The sequence below is a fragment of the Lithobates pipiens genome, unplaced genomic scaffold, assembly GCF_037356315.1.
Source record: "Lithobates pipiens isolate NorthernLeopardFrog02 unplaced genomic scaffold, aLitPip1_a1.2 Scaffold_8, whole genome shotgun sequence".
NCBI lineage: Eukaryota > Metazoa > Chordata > Amphibia > Anura > Ranidae > Lithobates > Lithobates pipiens.
The window spans coordinates 595,386,391-595,412,380 of NW_027507903.1; the positions used below are offsets into that span (position 1 = coordinate 595,386,391).

Consider the following 25,990-nt stretch of genomic DNA (forward strand, 5'->3'; position numbering starts at 1 on the left):
GCCCTTAAGTGGCTAAAGACCTTTTAGCACACCCCAGCACCTCTTGCCATTACATACTTTCATTACTGAAGGAGCCGGAACTGCGTTCCTCCCGTGTTACCGCTGAAAGAAAGCCTTGGTTTTGGGCCACTGCAGCTTGTACAACGTTCTGAGTGATTTGATTTCTCCCTCTGATGGTGTTTAGCGCTAGCTAGTTCTTTCATAGCTTCCCTGTTTCTTCCACATTTTTTCAGTCAGTATTAGTTATTCACAGAAGCAGAGGTTAGATAAGTCATTGGGAGTTATTTATGAAAGGCAAATCCACTTTGCACTACAAGTGCAAACTACAAGTGCACTTGGAAATAAAGTCGCTGTAGGTCCGAGGGGGACATGCAAGGAAAATAAAAAACATAATTTTAGCTTGCACATGATTGGATGATAAAATCAGCAGAGCTTCCCCTCATTTCAGATCTACCCCTCAGATTTACAGCGACTGCACTTCCAGATGCACTTTCAGTGCAATTTCAAGTGCACTTTGCACTTGTAGTACAAAGTGGATTTGCCTTTCGTAAATAACCCCCATTGTCTTATTATACTTCAAAAGAAAAGAAAAAAAATACCCTCTCTACTGTACTTAGCTGAATTAAAATTGCATTGGATTCAACTTCTGTGTCTAATCATCCTAATGAATGCTCTGATTGGAAGAAGTGGGGAGGTTATGTCAAGATCTCCACCTCATCCATTCATTCCTTGAAAAAATAAAAAGTGTTCTTTGAATAGTACCCATGCCAAGTGGAGACCTCCTGTATTCACTAACCAGCAGGACAGACACTTGGCACAGAACTCAGTAGGTAGTTGAGATCACTGCAGTACTGTAGCAGTGCTTTCTTCAGTGATTTCCTGAGGTACCAGGGGACCCCAAAAGGTATGGCTGCACAGAGAACATTTTTTTCAATGAAAGCATTCTCTGATTGGACGAGGTGGAGATTGTTACGTCACTGCCTTACCTATTCCCCTCATCTAGAGAACTCTTTGCATTCATTGAGAAAAATGAATGTGTTCCCTGAATGATGCCCATGTGGAGCAAGCAACCTTCAGTGTTCACCAGGTAATAGGGCAGTTGCTCCCCAGAACCTAGTGGAGACCACTGTAGAATCGGTGCCTACTACAGTGATTTCCAACTCCCATGAGGATTCCACAGGTATAGCACATACAGGACTAGGGATGAGCCGAACACCCCCCGGTTCGGTTCGCACCAGAACTTTCGAAAATTCATACGAACGTTAGAACCCCATTGAAGTCTATGGGACTCGAACATTCAAAATGAAAAGTGCTAATTTTAACGGCTAATATGCAAGATACTGTCCTAAAAAGGGCTGGGGACCTGGCTCCTGCCCCAGGGGACATGGGTCAATGCCTAAAATGTTTTTAAAAATGGCCGTTTTGGCGGGAGCACTGATTTTAATGACGATTAAAGTGAAAAAAAAGTTAAATATTTCTTTAAATATGGTGCCTGGGGGTGTCTGTCGTATGCCTGTGAAGTGCCACGTGTTTCCCGTGTTTAGAACAGTCCCTGCACAAAATGACATTAAACGGAAATAACACCATTTAAAACTGCTTGCGGTTTTAATGTAATATCTGGTTCCTGCAATATGGTTGAAAATCATTGAGAAAAATGGCATGGGTAGCCCTCCCTGCCCATTACCAGCCTATTTGGGACTTGTACGCATATAAAGGGGAACCCAGTACCCATATTAAAAAAAGGAAATGCGTGTGGCCCCCAGGCCCTATATACTCAGAACAGCAGTATACAGGCGGTGCAAACAAGACAGGGACTGTGTAGGTTTGTTGTGTTCAGTTGAATCTGTTTGTAATTTTCAACTGGTACATTTTTAAAGTGTAGCTCCAGTCAAAAAAACTATTTTTAAGCTTTTTGGAAAACATAGGGAAGGGTTATCACCCCTGTATAATTTGTTTTGTCGTCCATCTTTTTTCATCTCACTTGCTGTTGTCTCCTTCCGTTTGCAAGTAGGAGATGTTTGTAAGTTGGATGTTTGAAAGTAGGGGCCTGCCCTATATGCTCTGTCTGAAAGCATCGGTCAGACGGCCACCTTCTCCACCGCTCCTTCTGACCGATGCCTCAGAAACACATTGTCCAGGACCAGGAGTTTGTGGTCCCTCTCCTTGATCCGAAGAATACGAGGATCCTTCTGCAGGCTTTGCAGGATCAGGGAGGCCATGCAGAGTAGGTTAGCTGAGGCATTCGGTCCGGAGTCCTCTGGGTCACTAAGGACAACATGATGCGCAGCTACCTCCTTCTAGCCACGTACAAGTCCACGTGTTTCTTGGGACTGTAAATCATCCCTACAAGAGTGCTGCTGCTGCTGATGCTGAGTGCCAGCCTCCACCTCCATGCTGACACAATCATCCTCCTCCTCCTCTTCCTCCTCCTCATCCTCTTCCTGTGTGATGGGTGGCACAGCAGGAACACTGTCTGGATAAAGGGGGCCTTGAGAGGCAAGGAAGTCCTCCTCTTCCTGCCTCTGTTCTGCCTCAAGTGGCTTGTCCATTATTCCACGCAGCATATGCTCCAAGAGGTGGACAAGAGGTACAGTGTCACTGATGCATGCACTGTCACTGCTCACCATCCTTGTGGCCTCCTCAAACGGTGACAGGACAGTGCATGCATCCCTGATCATGCCCCACTGGCGTGGTGAGAAAAAACCGAGCTCCCCTGACCCTGTCCTGGTGCCGTAGTCACACAGGTACTCATTGATGTCCCTCTGCTGCGTGTGCAGCCGCTGCAGCATGGCCAACGTTGAGTTCCATCTGGTGGGCATGTCACATATAAGGCGGTTCTTGGGCAGGTTCAACTCCTTTTGGAGCTCAGCCAGCCGAGCACAGGCATTAAATGATCGGCGGAAATGCACACAGACTTTCCTGGCCTGCTTCAGGACATCCTGTAAGCCGGGGTACCTGCCCAAGAACCGCTGCACCACCTGGTTAAGGACGTGAGCTACACAGGGCACATGGGTCAGTTGTCCCTGTCGGAGGGCAGAGAGGAGGTTGGTGCCATTGTCACAAACCACCATTCCTGGCTTAAGCTGGCGTGGCGTCAACCACCTCTCGGCCTGCCCCTGCAGAGCTGACAAAACATCCGCCCCAGTGTGGCTCCTGTCCCCCAAACAAACCAGCGCAAGCACGGCATGGCATAGTTTTGCCTGCGTACTTGCGTAGCCCCTGGAACGCCTACGAAGCACCGCTGGTTCTGAGGACAGAGCACTGGAAGAGGCCATGGAGGAAGAAGAAGAGGAGGGGGTGGAGGAGAGAGGTGTGTCACAACCAATAGTAGCATTTTGGAGGCGTGGTGGCAGAACAACCTCCAACACTACTGCACCTTGTCCTGCATCCTTCCCAGCTGCCAGAAGAGTGACTTAATGGGCCATGAAAGACAGGTAACGTCCCGGTCCATGCCTGCTGGACCATGAGTCAGCGGTAATATGCACCTTACCGCTGACCACCCTGTCCAGCGAGGCAAGGACATTGCCTTCCACATGCCGGTAGAGAGCAGGAATCGCCTTCCGTGAGAAAAAGTGGCGTTTGGGGACCTGCCACTGAGGAACCGCACATTGTACAAACTCACAGAAGGGGGCCGAGTCTACCAACTGAAAAGGCAGCAGTTGAAGTGCTAGTAATTTAGCCAAGCTAGCATTCAACCGCTGGGCATGTGGATGGCTGGGAGTGAACTTCTTTCGCCGGTCCAGCAGCTGGGGCAGGGAAATTTGCCTGCTATAATCGGACGTGGGTGTACCGCTAGCAGAGTTCCCGGAAGCACTTGGCTGTGACACACCTAATTCTACACCTTCATTCCTCTCAGAGCAGGTTTCAGAGAGGACTGAAGGTCTAGTGGGGTTGGAGATGCCAGCTGATGAGGAGCAAGGAGAGGTCCGCTTTGTTCTTTGGTGTGGGTCTTTGAGGTACGCTTGCCAACGAGCTGCATGGCAGGTCAACATATGTCTGGTCAAGCATGTGGTGCCCAAGCGGCTGATGTTTTGGCCACACGAGATACGCTTGAGACATATGTTGCAAATAGCAGCGGTGCGATCTGATGCACTCGTCTCAAAAAAGGCCCACACCAAAGAACTTTTAGAATAACGCGCAGAGGCAGCGCCCTGCACAGGCGGAGCTCTGCGGTGTGATTCAGTCGGTGTGCTGCCCCTAAGCTGGCCCCCGGAGGGCATCCTGCCTCGTTGGACATGTGCCTCCTCCTCCTCCTCCTCCTCCTCTCTCCTTCCAGGCACCCATGTGGAGTCAGTGCCCTCATCATCCTCTCCCTCTTCATCGCTGTAGCAAACCTGGCAGTATGCTGCAGCTTGTGGAACATGACTGCCAGATTGCTGTCCTTCTTGAGCATCCCCTCTCTCTGCGCTCACGCTACTGCCTTCCTCTAGCTGAGTGTCATCATCAGAGCCTACAAAACACTGGGCATCCTCCTGGAGCATGTACCCAACACTGTGCTCAAAGAGTTCAGGAGACTCCTCAGGAGGACGTGGTGGGTCTAGGGAAGGAGTCACTGATGATGACATGGAGAGGAGGGAAGACGATGCGTTGGCAGCTGCTTTGCTAGTACCCTGAGACTGGGTGAGAGAGGATGAGGAGGATGAAGAGGGCTTGGTCATCCACTCTACCAAGTCGTTGGCATGTTGCAGCTCAACATGTCCAGCTGCCGAAAAGAAGGACAAGCGTGTCCCATGGCCACGTGCTGATGACAATGCACCGCATCCACGACCAGCACTGTTGTCTCTAGACACAGAGCCTGCTTTCCCTCTTTTATCGGCTCGCGCCTGTCTGCCTCTCCTTGCTGGCCTTCCAGACATGGTAATGGCCTGAAGGGAGTTGGGTAAAAAAGCAGTTGGGTAGTGTATATTGTGCTGGAGGCACAAAACACCCACTAACTCCTGCAGATGCCTTTATTATAGAACACCAGAGATAAAGGGGTATATACAGATGTATACTGTGCTGTGCTGGAGGCACACACAACTTCCAATAACTCCTGCAGATGGCAAGTGGGCTCAAATAGAGAAGAGCTATGTAGGTGGATATAGCGGTATGTACTGGGTACAGAGCACGCAGACAGCACGCACAAGCTCCTAACACTACTGACTGCAAGCTCTATTATAAAAGGTAGATCACTAGCTATATAGGTGAGGTGAATATAACGGTGTATACTGCTGTCAGGGCATGCAGACAACAACCACTACACAACAGCAAGATCGAAAATCGGCCGAAAACGATCGGTGTGTACTGTGTTGAAGGTACACAGAACACCCACTGCTTCAGACGCCAACACACTACACAAGGCCGCCGCGCTGGCGGCCTTATATAGTGTGGGGCGTGCACTACACAGCCTGAGCTATGATTGGCCACAGGCATCCTGCCTGTGGCCAATCATGGCTCTCCTCGCTGATGGCGCTGCGATTGGCCAAGCATGCGGGGTCACAGTGCATGCTTGGCCAATCATGAGCCAGCAATGCACTGCGCCATCGCAGTGCATTGTGGGCCATGAGCGCCACACGAATTTGGCGCGAACGGACCAAAATTTTCGGACTTCGCTGAATGGACGAACAGCCGATGTTCGAGTCGAACGTATGTTCAACTCGAACACGAATCTCATCCCTATACAGGACATACTTACATTGGACCAAGCTGGACCACTGTAACATGGTACAAATTGCCAAAAATTGAATCGTCTTTAATGCTATTGTTGGCATGCAGCCTTTCTAACATAATAGGTATGCCTGTAATTACCAGGTTCCACTGGGTGACCCCTGAAGAGCGTTATATGATCCATCTGCAGCCCGATGTTTTAACTGAGTGGCATAACCTGAAGTGAAATTAAAAAGACAGAAATAATGAGACAAACAGGTAAAGAAAATGTGTGTGATATAGAGTATATACTGTATACACTGCTCAAAAAAATTAAAGGAACACTTTTTGTTCAGAGTATAGCATCAAGTCAATTTAACTTCTGGTATATTGATCTGGTCAGTTAAATGGCAGAGGGGGTTGCTAATCAGTTTCAGCTGCTCTGGTAATGAACAACGCTGCTTTCCAAAGATGTCTCCATTGCTGCTCCATCAAAAATAGAGACACCTTAAGACTGAAGTGTGTTAAAAAGTGAGAAAGCAAACTGAGCAGGGCATAAATATTAGCAGTAGAGGGAATGGGAAATCAAGCCCAACCAAAGTCACAAATATACTGTAGATGTGTAATTAGACAGATGTTCTACTCATAGACCTTAATTTTAATAGTTTGCCCTTTCCTGTTACAGCTGTTGTTCAGACTGTAAATGTGAACATGAAGTCCACAAGGCCCCCGAGTAAAGTTGGATACACACTATACAACTTTTGTTCAATTTCCTTTAGGTTTATCTTCAACCATGTAGCCCAAGGGCCTAGTGTTTAGGTTTGACCTCATATTATATGGTTTTGGTAAATCTAAAAGAAAAAAAACTAAAGAAAATTAAGTGTGTATCCAGCTTTAGACTCAGCACTCAACAAAACAACAGGTCTGTTTGAGGAAACTTGTGATTAAAGGGTGTGGATATTACTCAGCTCTGCCAGCACTGACCATTGCAGTGTTATGCTGCATACACACGATCGGAAATTCAGCCAGCAAAAGACCGATGAGAGCTTTTGGTCGGAAAATGCGACCGTGTGTATGCTCCATCAGACTTTTGCTGGTCGAATTCCTGCCAGCAAAAATTGCCGTGTGTATGCAGCATCAGGGCAGAAACCAGTGGGAGAAAAAAAATTATTTAAAGTTTTTCCTAGTATGAATCGGTCGCAGATAGTATGTGAGGTAACTGAATAGTTTGGGAAAACACCTTTTCTATTTCAGGATGACTATGCCCCTTTGACTGAAGCCAACTCCATAAAGACATCATTTGATGAGTTTGGTGTGGAGGAACTCGAGTGGCCTGTGCAGAGCTATAACCTCACCCTATTTTGGGATGAATTGGAACACCAATTGTGAGTCAAATTGTCTCATCTGATATCAGTATCTGACCTCACAAATGCTTTTTTGGCCAAAATGCACACAAATTCCACATGAATAAGCCACAAAATGGAGGTCGCTATAGGCAGAAAGTGGGGGAAACTCCTTACTAATATCCAGAACAATGGAGGCTTTTAAAGCAAAAAAGGGGAGCAAAGTCCTTATTAATATCCATTATTTTGCAATGGGATGTCCAATAAACTCTGAAAAGATCAAGACAGTTTAAAGAACAGGGTGCTCCCGAGCCTTCTCACAGCCCAATTTTGTGGCTGATTCACAACAAAACTGATCAACCATATGTCTCTCACCAGACGAAAAGGTCAGTGACACAGTAAACCATGCTAATAAAATCTTCTTTATCAAGACCCATCAGGATAAATGAGAATCCAATGAACAAGACACGTCAACACATTTCAGCCCTGGAAGGCTTTAGTCATAAAGGACACTGCTATGGGGGGGGAGGACATTGCTTTGGGGGGGTACAGGACACTACGGTGCTAGGAGGAGGGGGCAGAGGACACTTCTTCGGGGGGGGGGGGGGGGGCAGGGGGCACTAATGTGGATGAGGCAAAGAACACTATTGTGTAGGGACATTACTGTGGGGAGGTTGATGTGAAGAGGGGAGGAGGACACTACAGTGAGGATGGGAAGGGTTACAGGAAACTACTGTGGGGAGTGATATGAACTTATATGAAAGGGGGCAAAGAATACTACACTGTGGGTGGGGCAGTGATGTGAAGGGAGGCTGAGGACACTGCCCCCCTTCCCCCAGGGGTTCATTGATTTCCTCCATGTTGTCCTCTAAAAGGTTGCCTACCCTTGGTTTATCAGGTACCTTATCGTAATTACATTATGTATTTTGATTTTATATCTGCCAGAGGATGGCCAGCTTGGTTTACCTGTCTGCATATGGCTTAAGGCCTCTGCCCTGCGGTGAAGTCCAACTTTGTCCCACTGGTTAGTTTTGTCCAGGAACAGGGTGGCAATGACAAGCGGTGCCAATTTGGCCATATTTTGCTCCGCACAGCCAGTTGGTAAAATGATCAAACTATCCAAATTCTTGCCATCAATGGATTTTTCTATGAAATCAGCAATTGGAGATCCTAAAATAAAAGGAAAAAAACATTAAGCAAAACAATTTTTTTCTCTTTGTTTTTGTCACAGCTATTCAGTATGATCTGTTGATCAGTGTAATCACATCACCACTACCGAAGGACTTTGCTGGCATCTCATTATGTATTTCCTAACTGTTCCAATTTTGGCAAAACACTGCTACTACAGGGCTGTGAGCAGCCTGATTAAGCCCTGCCCTCCACCCGGGGGACACAGAGGAAGAGGATATGGATTGCTATGCCTCTTGGGAAAGACAAAAAACTTGCTTGGAGGAACTTGGACTGATGGCAGATGTAGTCTCCACACTGTAACATAGTCCTGTGGGAAGGAGCAGCAGGAAAGCGCAAACTACATTTCCCAGGGTACCTTGAGAGAGGAGGCAAAGCAAGAAGGGAAAAAGGAGAAATGAGGGCCTGCGTGGGGAGAATATCACGCCTGGGAACACAGAGGGTGGAAGGTAGTTTTTGGTTATACACTAGCTTGTGTTACCCATTCCTGAGACTTATGTCCTTTATGCGATACACAAATCCATGAGCCATGCCACCTTTGCAGTATGCACTCCTGAGTCCTGCGTGATGTGCCCTGCTGCACCCTGTGCTATACACACTAATGCTTTTCTGAGCCCTGCGTGATATACAGTGGTGTGAAAAAGTGTTTGCCCCCTTCCTCATTTCCTGTTCCTTTGCATGTTTGTCACACTTAAGTGTTTCGGAACATCAAACCAATTTAAACAATAGTCAAGGACAACACAAGTAAACACAAAATGCAATTTGTAAATTAAGGTGTTTATTATTAAAGGTGAAAAAAAAACTCAAACCATCATGGCCCTGTGTGAAAAAGTGATTTCCCCCTAAACCTAATAACTGGTTGGGCCACCCTTAGCAGCAACAACTGCAACCAAGCGTTTGCGATAACGTGCAATGAGGCTTTTACAGCGTCCTGGAGGAATTTTGGCCCACTCATCTTTGCAGAATTGTCCTAATTCAGTTACATTAGAGGGTTTTCGAGCATGAACGGCCTTTTTAAGGTCATACCACAACATCTCAATAGGATTCAGGTCAGGGCTTTGGCTAGGCCACTCCAAAGTCTTCATTTTGTTTTTCTTCAGCCATTCGGTGGTGGACTTGCTGGTGTGTTTAGGATCATTGTCCTGCTGCAGAACCCAAGTTCGTTTCAGCTTGAGTACACGAACAGATGGTCAGACATTCTCCTTCAGGATCTCTTGGTAGACAGCAGAATTCATAGTTCCTTTTATCACGGCAAGTCTTCCAGGTCCTGAAGCAGCAAAACAGCCCCAGACCATCACACTACCACCACCATATTTTACTGTTGGTATAATGTTCTTTTTCTGAAATGCAGTGTTCCTTCTACGCCAGATATACTTGGACACACACCTTCCAAAGAGTTCCACTTTTGTCTCATCGGTCCACAGAATGTTGTCCCAAAAGTCTTGGGGATCATCAAGATGTGTTGTGGAGAAATTGAGACGAGCTTTGATGTTCTTTTTGCTCAGCAGTGGTTTTCTCCTTGGAACTCTGCCATGCAGGCCATTTTTGCCCAGTCTTTTCCTGATGGTGGAGGCATGAACGCTGACCTTAACTGAGGCAAGTGAGGCCTGCAGTTCCTTGGACGTTGTTGTGGGGTCTTTTGTGACCTCTTGGATGAGTCGTCGCTGCGCTCTTGGGGTAATTTTGGGCGGCCGGCCACTCCTGGGAAGGTTCACCACTGTTCCATGTCTTCGCCATTTGTGGATAATGGCTCTCACTGTGGTTCACTGGATTCCCAAAGCTTTGGAAATGGCTTTATAACCCTTTCCAGACTGATAGATCTCAATTACTTTCTTTCTCAATTGTTCCTGAATTTCTTTGGGTCTCGGCATGATGTGTAGCTTTTAAGGATCTTCTGGTGGACCTCATGCCCCGTACACACGAGAGGGATTAAGTCTGACAGACCTCCAAAGGAGTTCCGCCGGAGTTTCGACGGAGTTCCGACGGAGTTCTGGCGGACTTTTCGACCGAACGGACTTGACCACACACCATCACACCAAACTCCGACGGAGTCGAACGTGATGACGTACAACTGGATTCGACGTAGGAAGTTCATAGACAGTAGCCAATAGCTGCCCTAGCGTCGGTTTTAGTCCGTCGGAGTAGCATACACACGAGCGGATTTTTCGACGGGGACCGGGTCCGGCGGAGTTCCGTCGGGAAAATTTGCAGCATGCTTCATTTCTAAAGTCCGTCAGACTTTGGCGAATCAAAAGTCCGTTGCAGCCCACACACGATCGGATAGTCTGACGGACTCAGTCCGTCGGAGTTTGGATGTCGAAAAGTCCGCTCGTGTGTACGGGGCTTTACTGTGTCAAGCAGCTCCTATTTAAGTGATGCCTTGATTGTGAACAGGTGTGGCAATAATCAGGCCTGGGTGTGGCTAGAGAAATTGAACTCAGGTGTGGACAACCACAGTTATAGTATGTTTTAACAAGGGGGGCAATCACTTTTTCACACAGGGCCATGATGGTTTGGATTTTTTTCACCTTTAATAATAAACACCTTCATTTACAAATTGCATTTTGTGTTTACTTGTGTTGTCCTTGACTATTGTTTAAATTGGTTTGATGTTCCGAAACACTTAAGTGTGACAAACATGCAAAGGAACAGGAAATGAGGAAGGGGGCAAACACTTTTTCACACTACTGTACACTGCAATGAAGACTTTGGAGTGGCCTAGCCAAAGTCCTGACCTGAATCCTATTGAGATGTTGTGGTATGACCTTAAAAAGGCCGTTCATGCTCGAAAACCCTCTAATGTAACTGAATTAGGACAATTCTGCAAAGATGAGTGGGCCAAAATTCCTCCAGGACGCTGTAAAAGCCTCATTGCACGTTATCGCAAACGCTTGGTTGCAGTTGTTGCTGCTAAGGGTGGCCCAACCAGTTATTAGGTTTAGGGGGAAATCACTTTTTCACACAGGGCCATGATGGTTTGAGTTTTTTTTTCACCTTTAATAATAAACACCTTAATTTACAAATTGCATTTTGTGTTTACTTGTGTTGTCCTTGACTATTGTTTAAATTGGTTTGATGTTCCGAAACACTTAAGTGTGACAAACATGCAAAGGAACAGGAAATGAGGAAGGGGGCAAACACTTTTTCACACCACTGTACACTGCAGAATACTCCCTCCTGAGCACTGCAGAATGCACACTCCTGAGCACTGCAGAATAAACACTCCTGAGCCCTGTGCAATATGCACTCCTGGGAACTGCAGTCTACATACTCCTAAAACCTGAACCTGTACCCTAAGCTGTGTGCATTTCGCACATGTGAACCCTGCACCCTATGCAATATGCATCCTGAACCTTGTGTGATATGCACTTCTAAACCCTGCATCCTGCATTATATGCACTCCTGAGACCTGTACTCTGTGCATTATGCATTCTTAAACTTTTACATCCTGTGTGATATGCAATTCTGAGCCCTGACCACACCCACCATTTGTACTAGCGTGCTGCATGCACCCCTTTCCTTCTCTTCCCCGGGGGAAAGGGGGGGGTGGCATGGATTAAAGAGGAGGAGGACCTGCACCTATTTTCTGACAAAAAATTCCTGCCTAAACCCAACACTTAATCTTAAGGTGGAATTCACACCTGTGTGTCGCGTCACAGATTTTTCGTACTATTTTGCATGTTTGTTGCATACATTCACTTGAATGGGCTGCCCTAACAAGCGACAAGTGTGCCAAAGCACCTCCTGCACCTTTTTTTCCAGTGAGCCTCACGCACTTTTACAATGCGTTTTTTGGTGTGTTTTTTGTGTGTTTTCACGCACTTGCTATCCGTGTTTGTGGTGCCATTAAGAACTGGTGTGAATTGGGCATAATAGGCTCTTAATGCTTAACCTTCCATTCTAACCCTTAACCTGTTCTGCAACACTTTAGACCCCTTTTTTATGTCATAATGTAGAGTATAAGATAAGATATAAGACAGAGTATAAGATTTCCTATCATTTGAGCCCAGTCTTGCCACAAAGAGTTAATCCAGCTCTGAGCAATCCTTTTTTATTGTTCAGAGATAAATCTTGACAAACGAAAAACTTTGTCAAATCCTCCCCCTTGCTATGAGTGACAGGTGATTTACATATCTAATGCACTAGCCTAAGAGACATGCATTATTTTTTAATTCCCTCCCACTCCTTTCTTCTGCTGCTCTGCAAGGATTGGCTGTTCCACACCTCAGCATGATTTGGCATGCTGAAGTCATGTGTGGACTTTTCTAGGTTTTGACTGGATGTTAGTGATCATAGCAGAAGTTCAGTGTATTGCCTTGTACACACGGTCCGACCACAAAATCCATCGAATTTCTTCCGACGGATTTTGTCCCAAACTGGTGTTGCATACACATGGTCGGACAAAGTTGTCGGAAAATCCGATCGTTCGGAACGTAATGACGTTCGTTCGCTACAACAGGACTACGTTGTGGCTAGTAGCCAATAGCTTTGGTCTCGTAATTTGATCTGAGAATGCGTGGCACTTTGTCCGATCGGAATTCTCTACAAACAATTGGAAAAAGTCGATTGGATTTTTTTGTCGGAAAATTTGAGATCCTGTTCTCAAATTTTTTCCGTCGGAAAAAGTCCGATAGGGCCCACACACGATCGGATTTTCTGACAATATAATCTGATCGGACCTTTTCCGTCGGAATTTCGGACCGTGTGTACAAGGCATAAGAAATACACAGAAGAAAATGCATGGTGATAAGGGGAATGTAGAGGTGGGCGGGGAGTCTACTGACATCACGACTCCACCCACTGAGCCCTAGAAAACAGACCCACCCACAAAATCTGCAGTTTTTCGGGTGTCATAGCAGAGGGGAGACATTTGACAGATAACTATACATGCAGGAAGCATATATATCCTTCTAGATAACCAATATTTACATCCGCTTTAAAGAAGATCTTCACCCTCTTTTTGTACCTTATATAATTTAAATGTTTAAAAATGTCAGGATTGTAACACAGACTCACACAGATATCCCAGGAGTCTGTGAGCAACTCTAATGCTGCGTACACATGACCATACTTTCCGGCAGAAAAGGTCAGAGGGAATCGTTTCATCGGATATTCTGATCGTGTGTGGGCTTCATCAGACTTTTTTCTTGAAAAATTCAGATGGACCTAGAAATAATAATGCTGGCCAAGAACAAATATAGTGTCTTCCGGTTCCGGCGCCACATGAGCAGGCTGTGAGTGGACGCAGCTCCCGCCGACCCCCTCTATATCGCTGCCTGTAGACCTGCTAAAACTCCGGGGTTGCTCCCCAAACTCCACCTCACTTACAGGGGACTCATGGACCGCTTTGTGGAGCGGTCATACGCCCGGGCTGTCTCTTCCTCGCCATCCTCTGCAGAAGACGCGGCCCTCGGCGCGGCCAAGATGGCGACCACGCTACCAGCGGATCAGGTTGGGCCCTTGATAACAGCAGAGATGCAAGGAAATCAACAACCGGTGGGCATAGCCCAAGAAGTTGTAGCCCTCCTAGGCCCTACTTTAACAGCCACAGTGGATGCAGCCGTACACAAAGGGCTGGAGCAACTCCATATAGAGCTACAAGCCCAGGCGCAACGAATCACCCAGACGGAAGATCGGATCTCTTTTCTGGAAGACGATACTACGGCCCAATCGGCGGCGATCGCCCGTCTCACGGCGGAGATGAGAGATCTGTGGGATAAGATCGATGACCTCGAGAATCGCTCCAGAAGAAACAATTTACGAATCATCGGACTTCCGGAAGCGGTTACTGCGAATCACCTCGCTGACATATGTGCTAAAGTCATACCGGAACAATTGGGTCTTCGCATACCCTGTACTATCGAACGTGCTCACCGCATCGGCCAATATGAGGATACCCGCACTAAGCCTAGACATGTCATTGTAAGGTATCTCAATTATGCTGACAAGGCAGCGATTCTACAAGCTTTCCGGCGCAATCGTACCTTGACCGTCGATGGAGCTAAACTTCTCCTATTTGCCGACTATTCAGTAGAGGTCATGAAACGCAGGAAGGCGTTCGCTCCGGTGTGTAATACGCTACACCAACAACAAGTAAAGTTTTCCCTGGCCTACCCTGCTATTCTACGACTAGCAAGCCGCCGTATAAGCGCACCCGACTCACCCAGCTATCGAATCGTGAAGGAAATCGTGGCCGCTGAAATCGGAAGTTTTAGATACGAGGAGACCACACTACTGCTACCCGCACTAACGACGGAATTGGCCTGATAAGTACACGCTTGTTCTTCTCCCATGTGCCTACACTTTTACAGTTTGCATCAAGTTAGCAGTTCTTTAGTGTTATGGCTCAGGGCTCCTACTAGTTTGCTACGACTATAAAGAGGTTGCCTAAGTTCTGTTTATAAACATTTTCTTTACGTACCACCGAGGCTGTAACCTGCTTTCGAGTGCTGGACTACAGTGTATATGAGGCGGACATGTTTTCTTAGCCCGTCACTATGATCCCACATGGCACTGCTTTATGCTCTATATTTGCAACGGTTTTACGCTCAGAAGCGGGAACCCTTACCGCCCTCAGCCTGGGTCATTCCCACTTCAGCATCTATGCTGTCCCCCACGTGGGGTGCTGAACTCAGCTCTTGATCCCTCCTGGTCAATACTCAAGTGTAAGGGGGAGGCGGGAGGGTCGGTATCAGCATACGGTTGGATGTGGAAAAAAGGGAAGTTCATGATAGATTGTTTAGATACCTTCTGGGTATTAATTTGTTCTTTATTTCATGCAGGTTATGCTCTACGATACATGTTGTTCTTTACTTCGTGCTTGTATGAATGCTCTATGCCTTTAAGCCTAGAAGCGACACGGTCTTCGAGAGTTCCCCTATTTGGCGGATCGAGATTATGGGGAGGTTTCCCCGCTACCTCTTAGCGCTGACTTCTGAATTATTACTACTATGGCTTCGTCGATCGAGGGGGATCACTTGAAGATCGTGTCGTGGAATGTTAAGGGGCTTCGCTCCCCATGTAAGCGGCTGATGATCCTTAGACATTTGAAACGGTTACGAGCGGATGTGGCTCTGTTACAGGAGACGCACCTCTCGGCTGATGATGTGCAACGCCTCCGTAGGTTGTGGGTGGGAGAGGTTTTTGGGTCTCCTTCTGATGGTCGTAGGGCCGGGGTAGCGATTCTATTACATAAAAAGCTAACCTATACAGTTAAGAATGTACAAGTGGATCAACTAGGTCGCATGATCACCATTTCCCTCAAGTTAGCCCATTCGGATATCGCTATTACTAATGTCTATGCCCCAAATTCACCTGACTCTACCTTTTTTCGTGACTTAAGTACCTGGACGACGATGATTCCGGAAGCTTTACACGTTTTGGGAGGGGATTTTAACGCGGTGATGTCACCCACCCTTGACCGTTCGAGTAGATCCGCAGTAACAGGGTCGACTTGAGACAGACCTATTCCCCCACCAACGCTCTTAGCCAGAACGATCGACCAACTACGATTACTGGACCCGTGGAGGACAGCTCATCCGACGGGTAGCGACTTTACGTTTTATTCCCCTCCTCACGACTCGTTTTCTCGTATAGATTATTTTTTTGTCACCCAAGCGCTTTTCCAATTGACCCGGGATCCTGAAATCTTCGACCCTAGGATTTCGGACCACAGCCCAATAGCCCTTAACTTGCTAGATACTCGCGCGGGATCCCTGCCACCTATGTGGCGATTCCCTTCGTACTTAGCGGACAACGAAGATTTTCGTTCGGTTCTGGAATCGGCATGGACGGAATATGTCTCCGACAATCGGGAACACCTTACCAATCCGAATCTATTCTGGGAGGCTGGCAAAGCCTTCTTAAGGGGTAAGATTATATCGTACGCCACTCAATTTAAACGTAACGCCAAACGGCAATATATGACGGCGAGCGAGAACTTACGGTCTGCACATGAAAGCTCAATGTCTAATCGGTCGCAGGCCAATATTAAATTGTGGACGAAAGCCAAAAGGGAGTTTGATCTTTGGGCAGAACAGCAGGAATTGGCTAAAGTGTCATACTCCACTCTTTATTTTCACAAATTCGGTAACAAGGCAGGTAAGCTACTCGCCAGGATATGCGCCGGCACTAGAAAAACTGCGCGTATCATGTCCATGAAAGATGATACGGGTGTGCTGCACACCTCCCCCGATGAAATTAGCAAAATCCTTACGGAATATTACACCCGATTGTACTCGACGGATTCGGTGGATCAGGAGGGAGCGGCGACCCTCCTGCATCAATTGCAATTACCTGAACTCTCCGCCGAAGCTCTGGATACCCTCAATGCTCCCATTACGATTGAGGACATTCAGATCACAATTAAATCTCTGGCGTCGTCTAAAGCTCCGGGACCAGACGGCCTCACTGCCGAATTCTATAAAATGACCAAAGACTTTATTCCGGCCACGTTACAAACTGTCTTCAAGTCAATGTGGGAGGGCGGTCCATACCTCCCTACGGGAACTCAGGCATACATACGACTTATCGGCAAGAAAGATAGAGATCCTACTCTACCAGGGTCGTACCGACCAATATCGTTGATTAACGTAGACGTGAAAATTCTATCGAAAATTGTCGCCACTCGTCTTGCGTCCTTACTCCCATCACTTCTACACCCAGCTCAATCGGGGTTCGTTAAAGGACGCTCGGCTACGTTAAACATCCGTAAGGTTCTGACTGTTCTAGAGTACGCCAAATCCCACCCTGACAAGGATGTAGCTATTATGTCGTTAGATGCCGAAAAGGCCTTCGACAACATTAGTCTGTCTTGGCTTTTTCAAGTACTGGAAAAGTTAGCGTTTTCTCGTCCGATCCTGCAATTTTTACGCCATATGTACGAATCCCCGATGGCACGGTTAGTGACCCCTCACTTTATATCGGCCACAATCCCCTTGTCGAAGGGGACGAGACAGGGTTGTCCCCTGTCTCCCCTACTGTTCAACTTAGCCATTGAGCCGTTATCTAGACTGATCAACTCGCCTAACGGGATTAGCGGAATCAGGTTGGGGGATCACACGCTCCGCTCTGCCTTTTTTGCGGACGATATTTTATTATTCTCTACGGATCCGTCGAGAGACTTTAGACGCCTTACGGACATATTCCAAACGTTTCGGTCGTACTCCGGGCTGCGCATTAATTTTGACAAAAGTGAAATACTATCCCTTCGACCTAATTTGGCCACGGACTGGACCTCCAACTCCCCCTTGACCATAGCAAACCACTATATAACTTACCTTGGGATACGCATTGGCCGGACACCCTCAACTATCTACTCACTTAATTTCCCTCTGGTAATATCGAAAATTGTACGCGAGCTAGAGGCTTGGGCGGCTCTTCCTCTCTCGCTCTTCGGGAGATGTCATCTTTTTAAAATGGTCTCATTTGCCAGATTACTATACCCAATGCAAACTATTCCTCTCTTAATTAAGCACTCGGATATCAGGCTGATTCATTCAGCTTTGACGAAATTCCTATGGGCCGGGAAGAAGCCGAGGATTGCTTTGCATAAACTATGCCTCCCGAAGATGGAGGGAGGAGCGAGCCTACCCAACATCCGATTTTATAATCTAGCATGTCTGCTTCGCCAAGGTCTAGATTGGTTATCAGGAAAATCCAGATATTCGAATAACTCTTTAGAAGCCGCGGCGGTCTCGCCGTTTGCCCTATTGGCTATCCTTCATTCGAACCCAAACAAATTACCCACCCATTTCCGATCTAATCTATTGATTAGAGACACAGTGATAGCGTGGAGGGAAACGCGCAAATTGCTAGGGCTACCGTCCGATATTTCCCGCTATTTGCCAATCCAATCAAATCCCATGTTCCCTCCTTCCACAATGCATAGTGTATTTGCTTACTGGGAAACTAAGGGTCTCACGAAGGTATATGATGTTTATTCGAGCGATTCAGGTAAACCCAAGTCATTCCCGATGCTAGCGAGAGAATTCTCCTTGCCGCTAACTAATTTCTTCCACTACCGCCAGCTCCTTAGTTATTTGGGTGACAGGCATAGACAAGTAACGAATCAGTTCCAGAAATCCTTCATAGATACGATAATACACAATGGTGACTACTCTATCTCTACTATTTATACCTCCCTTATTGACTACCACTCTGCTAAATACCGCTTACAACCTTTTCGAAAGTGGGCAGACATTTTTGAGGATATAGATCTTCCGGGGAAACTACTAGAGGGTTATATTAAAATTAGAAATGTTACAATTTCTGAAACCTGGAGGGAAACCCAATTCAAGATTCTTCATAGGGCGTATTACCCCTTTCGTATTAACCGAACTGATCCTAACCAGGAAAGTTGTACGTGGTGCTCAACACTACGTCCTACGCTTCTCCATCGCTTATGGGAGTGCCCACACGTTGAGGCTTTCTGGAACTCGGTGCTACGATTTGTTCATGCTGTGACAAACCAGGACCTGCCCAGGGACCGACTTCTATGTCTGTTCGGATATACCCCATCGGCTGAACCCCACCTTACAGATAGCTATACAGCTATACCCCAATGGGTGCATTTGTGTCTACTAGTTGCACGAAGAACTATCCTGACACAATGGATCAAACCCTCACCGCCCTCAATACAGGCTGCGAAAAAAGCCCTGGAAACTCTTTTCTACCTAGAACGGTTGGATACTATCCTGCTAAGTTTTAAATCAACCACACGTTTCTTTTCGAGATGGCGCAAATTTATGGAACATGTCTTTACGAAAGAGGATATACACAGGATTATGCAGCCATTTAGATATACAGAATGTTATCTCAAGAGGGATATTACTAACTCTTTGGGAGTACTAAAAATACCCAGGGAGACACCTAGGGAGGAGCCCCCCTGACTTGAACTACAAAGTAACGAGTCTTAGCTTACATTCTGTGCTGACTCTGTATTGTTCTGTCATGTTCTTTTTGCTAGGTTGTGTTATCGTTCCCATAGATTCTGCTGTACGCATATAGGCTTTTGGGCATATGGCTGTTGGTTACGAACCATGTATCTGTATTCCGTGATACTTGTATATCTACTGTTTATGCTTATTGACTGCTTGTCATTTAAAGTAAAAGTAATAAAAAATTTTATTAAAAAAAAAAAAAAAAGAACAAATATAGTGATAGCTAGATCTCGCTCCTTTTCGACACCTATATACAGCATCTTTGTTCTGGGACTGTGCCTTTCACATACTAAAGTCAAGAATAGACAGGCATCTAGCATTTTCAGAAGGAAGTTTTCAATGGCAGCCCTCATGAGCTTTTTTTAGCTGCCACTTTCGTGTGGTGAGTGTGCATTTCATAACTTTGGTGAATAGGAGTTCACGTGGTGATATTTCTTATGCTGTGGTGATGCACATGGATTTTAATTTTCGGGACTTTTGGATCATCACAAGGAATTTATGGACTTCATTATTAAAGATTTATATATGTGATTTTGCATATTGATACTGAATGTCATATTACTATCTAGGATCGAAGAGCTGCAATTATTGTTGTATTATTAATTTTCAAGCAAATCATGCTGATTTTAAAATGTGTGTTAAAAATGAAAACAATTGCTCCAGACACAAAGTGTTTAAAGTAGCCCCACCTAGAAAAAAATTTGAGATACATAACCTTGTACATTGACGAGGAGTGAAACAGTGGACTGTGGAGCAATCTTCTTATTCTTGAGTGATTTCACATTCACTACCTGCTCTCCACCTACAGGATCAAAGAGGAAAATTCAGTGCATAGTACATTTACCGCCGTCTCCATGTAGGGTTCACGGTGCAGGCTGCTGCCCAACCATTGCATTAATCTATTATAAAACAAACTGATCTTCCTAAAAACCAATTCCAGACAGATATTTTTTTTTTTTACTATTATTTTTGTGTGTGTATAAAAGCATTAGATCATTTGTCAAAGTCATTACTTGAGCCCACTTGGCCTCTATTTGGCAGATCACCAAAAAGACGAGAACTCCCCCAGCAGAGCACATTCACCTAAGTTGAGTCATGTAATAGGCCAAAGAGAATGGCAAATGAAAAATCCTTAGGAGTCCAAAGTCTTTATCGTTCAACTGCTTAAAAAAAAAACAAGGCAAAAGACAGACAATGCATTTTGGTGGCCACGCATTGAAGAGGCCCCCCAAAACAAATTGGATATGTTTTGCCCTGCTTGTTGTAACAAGTTGAACAATAAAGACTTTGGACTCCTAAGGACTTTTTTTTCTTTGGCACCCACTTTAACCTATTACGCTTAGGTTGGTTTATTGTTGAATTCCTTATGGGGATTTAAATGCTTGCCTACAAAGCTTGAAAATTAAGTATTGGTGGCAAGTGCCATTTATATATTTAATATTCATGTATTAAAGTAATCTAAAGGCTTTTTTATGACAGTTTAAATAAATATCAGATCCAGTTACACTGACCAATCCGTGCTTGCCATTGCGAGTATTATGAGGATACTCACTCCGGGGCTGGGTATGGCAGTGTACAGTCTGTTACAACATTTGGAATCAGTTCACCTATTCGTTTTTGTGAAAAGGTGGACTTACCCTTTAAATGATTGTTTTTTGTGCCTTGAGTTTGGTTTTAAGCTGCCATGAGTGGAGAGGTTTTGGTTATTAAGTTTCACTATTATATAGTGTACAGTGTGCCAGGGATGGGTACTAAATGTGAAGTATGTGTCTCTTTTGTTTGGGTTGAGGTCCCTTTAAGCAGCCATGACAAAAAGCAGTGTGGAGTACTCAGGAATTCTCTTCCATGCAGGGTGAAGGATTCCAGCAAAGGGGGAAAACCAAATTGCAAGTTCTCATATGGATCCTGGAATTTGGAAGTTCAGAAAGTTCTTGAGTGGGAAAGAGCTTCCAACTCTGACTATCGGTATCTTGGACCTGCTTGTGAGAGAGGGCTGAAAAGGGAAGGAAGCAGCAAACCAGATGTACATGAGGTGTTGAGTGGAACAGGAGGGTTGTGGATTGTCTGGCTACTGGGACGCTGCCTAGGCTCTTGTGACTTTTCTGGACCCCTGGAGCAGACGGAGTCTTTGAAACCCTATTGTGGGACAAGTTCATACCGGTGGTGAGCCAAAGGTTGTTTTTGTATCCAAAGTGATGGACTCTTGTTTCATGGTGAAAAGAAGAAGTTTTTGTTTGCCTTTTTTGCAAAGTTGGCTTGGTGGTATCTGGAACACCAAAATATCACAATGGAAAGACTTGTTAATCAAACCACAGTGTTGAGAGAACTGCCCTCTCCTGTTGGTTATTGATCCTGCCTATTACAGTGGGTCTATAATAAAGCCAGATCTGGTGATGCCATGGCCTTTTTTTTTTTTTTTTTTACTTTAGGAGTTTTGGGGGCTCTTAAGGTACTGTACTTGTACTTTCAGGTTTCAGGTTATTTTTCCTGTTGCCACAGGGTTCACATTTTTTCACTTACTTCTGCCTTTGCGCTCTGGCTCCAGGTCTTCAGATAGTATGGTAAGCACTTTACGTTCTCCTTCAGGCTGAAATAAAGGGATATTTAAAAGCAGATGATAGCTGTCTTAGAATAAAACAGAAAAGAAGACAGTGTGGGGGTGCTAGAACACAAATTCATAGCTTTGCACACAAATACGCCTTTTTTTTCTTTTTATTGGGGGGGGGGGGGGCTGGGCTGGCCTCTGAAAGATAGGGCCTTCAAATTGAAAATCAACTACTTTATTAATATTTAATTATTTTTTGTGTTACATGATTTAATTGAGCAGAGAAAGAAAACATTTTTAAAATGTTCTTTTTTGTCCAAAGTTTACCCATTGCCATGTAAAGGGCTTATCTACACTTGTGGTTGTCTGTGAAAAGTGATCTACAGTGGATCGCTTTTCACAGAGTAGTGGCAAGGGGGTGGTTTGTATGCAGTGCCTCAACAAAGTACTGCCTCAGGAGGGACGATACACACTCGGGCCTTATCACTGTAGTAGTTGTATGGTAACAGTTCAGCATTGAAGCACTTATGGCAGAACATTGCAGCATACTGATGTACACTATCAATAAAGCTCACTGTAGTAGTATGATTTATGGTAGTGTTAGCAGAGGACTGCCTCTGTTAGCCCTTGTACACACGGTCGGACATTCCGACAAACAAATCCGTCGGATTTTGTCCGACAGATTTTGTCCGACGGATTTTGTCCGAAACTGTTGCATGCACACAGTCGGACAAAGTTGTCAGAAAATCCGATCGCACTTAACGTGATGACGTTATTTCGTTAGGACGGGACTCTGTTCAGGCTAGTAGCCAATAGCTTTGGTCAAAGGAATTTGATCTGAGCATGCGTGGCACTTTGCCCGATCGGAATTCTCTACACATGATTGGACAAAGTCCGATCGGATCATGTTGTTGGAAAATTTTATAGCCCAGCTGGAAAACTTGGTCCGTCGGATACTCCGATGGAAACAGTCCGATGGAGCCCACACACTGTCGGATTATCCGACAACACTGTCCTATCGGACATTGTCCATCAGAATCTCCGACCGTGTGTACAAGGGCTAAGAGGGGTGGCATTATTTTGTATAACCATGCTGCACTGGCCCACAAAAAGAGATCCTTGCAAAGTTCTTCGGCACCAGACAGTGTCCCTTACTCTGTCCCTAACCACCAGGAACCATTTCCTGCACTAAGCACTTACCCTAACCAGCAGGTTCCTCCATCCTAACCTACCGCACACTCAAAGCCTGCCCAAATAATTTGGGATCCCCTATTTAAAGGCTTATTAAGATGGCCACGTGAAATCTTGCAGAAACTTGGCACCAAATCAGATACCTGCCTTCGCTCTCCAAATTTATTTGAGATCCTTGGTAATGATTTAGTTGGGGACCCCACAACAATTGGATTTTTTTTTTTATGGAACAGTACACGTTTTGTAAATAATGAGTACTGTCCCTTTAAGATTGAAAATAAACTGGTGTGAGGTCCCCCTCAATACCTAAATCAGACCCTTATTCAGTGGATGCCCAAAAAGTTCATAGCATAATCTTATCCAGGCGTGCAGCATGACTGGACAGAAAAGGGGCAAATGGGAGCTCCACTTCCCTCCTGGGCCATACCAGGCCACATTCCCTCAACATTTGGAGGTTACCTTGCTGGCGGGGGTGGCAAGAAAGATTCATGGCCTAGGTTGCCGTTCCCTCAGAGCAACATTCATTGTGATTGACTATGGATCTATATTGCTGAACAATACGTTTGGCATTGGATTTACATCAAAGGACAAATTTTATTTTTTTACTTTTGTTTTAATAAATGGCTATTTTAGTGTCTGTGTGTTTATTTACTACCTCCTGGCAACGCACCTTGTCTCCATATTCATGAGGATAAGGGCTTGTTTACACTTTCTTCTTCAAAATGTACAGCCCTGGCAAACTGTTTTGAGAATGACACAAATATTCATTTTCATGAAGTCTGCTGCCTCACAAAACAAACATTTGAATAGTAAATTAACACAAGGACTCCATGGTAAAAGTAATTTGTAAACAAAATAAATAAATAAACATTGCCCCTCAATGTAAATCCAATATCAGTCATGTAGTTCAGTGATGTAGATCCATTGTCAGTCATGATGAATTACCTACGCACCAATGATCCCTACGACCAGACTATCGTTGTAAATTACTGCTCACCTTTTGCTGCTGAATGTCAACAAATTTGCAGTGGAAGATGGCTGACATTGATAAAATATGATAGTGACCATAATTGGTCAATTATGTCACCCAGGATGCTTTCTGGTTTGTTTACAGTTTGGAACAATCCCGCAGGCAGCTGAAAGGTGTTATTTACTGGTGGTAGTTATACCGCCACTAAATTAAACATTTCTGGGTACAGTAGTCAGAGGTTCAGGTGGGTGGCCGAATTGGTCAAATTTAGCCATTTTGTTTACCCATTTGACTAACTGAGAACAGCTTGGGTCCATCTCTAATAAATACATGTTCCACAGTCGGTTCGAATCAGGCTCTTCGTCCAAGGCAGTTATTTCCTCAGGTGGTTTTATAGCCTAATGGGTTTCCATTTCTTTTATTGGTAATCTCTTGTAGAGCATGTATAAAAAGCTTGTATCAAACACTTTACACTTTTACTCACCACAACTTTCAGCTTTTTCCTGACTCCATCAGCCACGAATGCTCCGAAGACTGCCGCCTTCACCTCCACATCATGCAAGCCAACCTCGAGAGGAACGATTATTAAAGGGACTGTGAAAGTTGAACTTGCTTTCACTGTGACATCTTTGGTATACTTCCTTGAAGGTGTGGAAATGCTGCAGAATTTTGGGTTGTATGTCAGGGTCACACGCACCTGAAAGATAAACATATGCATGGATAATATTTAGCACAGCGGTTTGGTAATACCGCAGCTGCACACCTGGATAAAATTAGTAATGCTTAAATTGGGTTCAGGACTCGGACCTGAAACGGTGAATGGGGACGCACCAGACCCCTGCTGTGAGCCCCTCGGTGCTTAGGTGTGAACCCAGCCTTAGTGAGATTGTGATCAAAGGCATCTGTTACTACTAGTTCCCTCTGATTTCTTCTCAATGCCTTTCTCCTGAACTGATCTTGTGCTTGGTCATGGACTTTGTGTGTGTGCTGGCTTCTTGGACTTTTGACTTATTTACTCTATCAATGCTTGCCTGATGTCCTCTTTTGACCTTGTCTCGGCAGATTCTCCCTCTCTTCCTGGTTGTAGTATGGGGAGATAGGGGAGAGCCCTCACTCTCTCACCCCCTCTCTCAATTCCCCTTGCCAATCCCCCCACCCCCCCTCTTTTTCACCCCTCTCTCTCTTATCCTCCTTCTCTTTCTCACCCCCTCTCTCTCTCTCACCCCTTTCTTTATCTCTCATCAATTTCTCTCTCTCCCACTCCCTCTCTCTCACCCCCCACTAATTGGAGTTGGAACTCTTTTTGTTAGAGGTGGAGCCTAAAGCAGAAGGGGTAGGGTTTACAGGAAGGAGTAGGACAAATATGGATGGGGGGGGGGGGGCTCCTGATTTTAGTCTTGCCTAGGGTAGCACAAAACCAAAATACACCAATGCCCTAAAGCAAGAAAGGAGCACAACTGGAGGCATCTTTCTGCATTCTACTCAGCAAAAAGCTAAATTTTACAAGCAAAGTGTAGGGCTTAATTATTTTCTATTGTTGCTTAGTTCTTCTGATGTAAGATCTAATGTAAGATGCCTGTGAATATCTCACTTCACAAATGTATTTATCCTTAAGTTTTACACTAAGCAAGATTTCCATAATTTTTTATTTACCTTGAGAGCTATGTTTTCGTAATTGTAGAGCACAGCTCGAACTGCAACCTGTTCGTTCCTCACTACCGAATAGGGCAGTTTCAGGTCAATATAGAAACTCTTGAAGGCCTGGATATCCAATGGTTTGGCCACACAGATGCCTATTCATAGATAAAAGATTAAGATTCTGGAAAAATGTGTCTGTACAGTCGCTGTGTCCCAAAAGGCATCAACAGAACTGCCTGCACAGGGATGCATGGAACACCGGTGCATCCCACGCAGGCCCAAACAGGTGTAATCTTCATATGCACATTTGAAGGAGGCCGTAATCATTTAAAAAGTCAACTTTGAGGTCCAGTACATTGTTGAGAACATAAGGAATGTAAAGAAATTAATTTTCTGAGAAAATGAGCCAGCTTAAAAGAAATACCCTGGATAGTTGAATAATTCTTCTGACAGTTTTCTGATAATACTGATAGTCTTCTGATAATTCTTGGTTCAGACAACTCTACCACAGAGTCTAGCTACTTCTTCCTAACTGTGAAGACCACCAATA

The 25,990-nt window shown here is 45.3% G+C and overlaps 1 protein-coding gene across 1 annotated transcript in view; it reads right to left on the bottom strand.

Annotated features, from left to right (window-relative positions):
- LOC143961250 (complement C3-like) overlaps positions 1-25,990 on the bottom strand; it is a 351,241-nt gene that overhangs the window by 141,900 nt on the left and 183,351 nt on the right. The window contains exons 20-25 of the mRNA XM_077470486.1: positions 25,456-25,595; positions 24,287-24,499; positions 21,617-21,683; positions 19,812-19,898; positions 7,935-8,138; positions 5,788-5,863 (exon numbers count right to left, since the gene is read on the bottom strand). Of these exons, the coding sequence (XP_077326612.1) occupies positions 5,788-5,863; positions 7,935-8,138; positions 19,812-19,898; positions 21,617-21,683; positions 24,287-24,499; positions 25,456-25,595 (787 nt within the window). The remainder of the gene's footprint in view (positions 1-5,787; positions 5,864-7,934; positions 8,139-19,811; positions 19,899-21,616; positions 21,684-24,286; positions 24,500-25,455; positions 25,596-25,990) is intronic.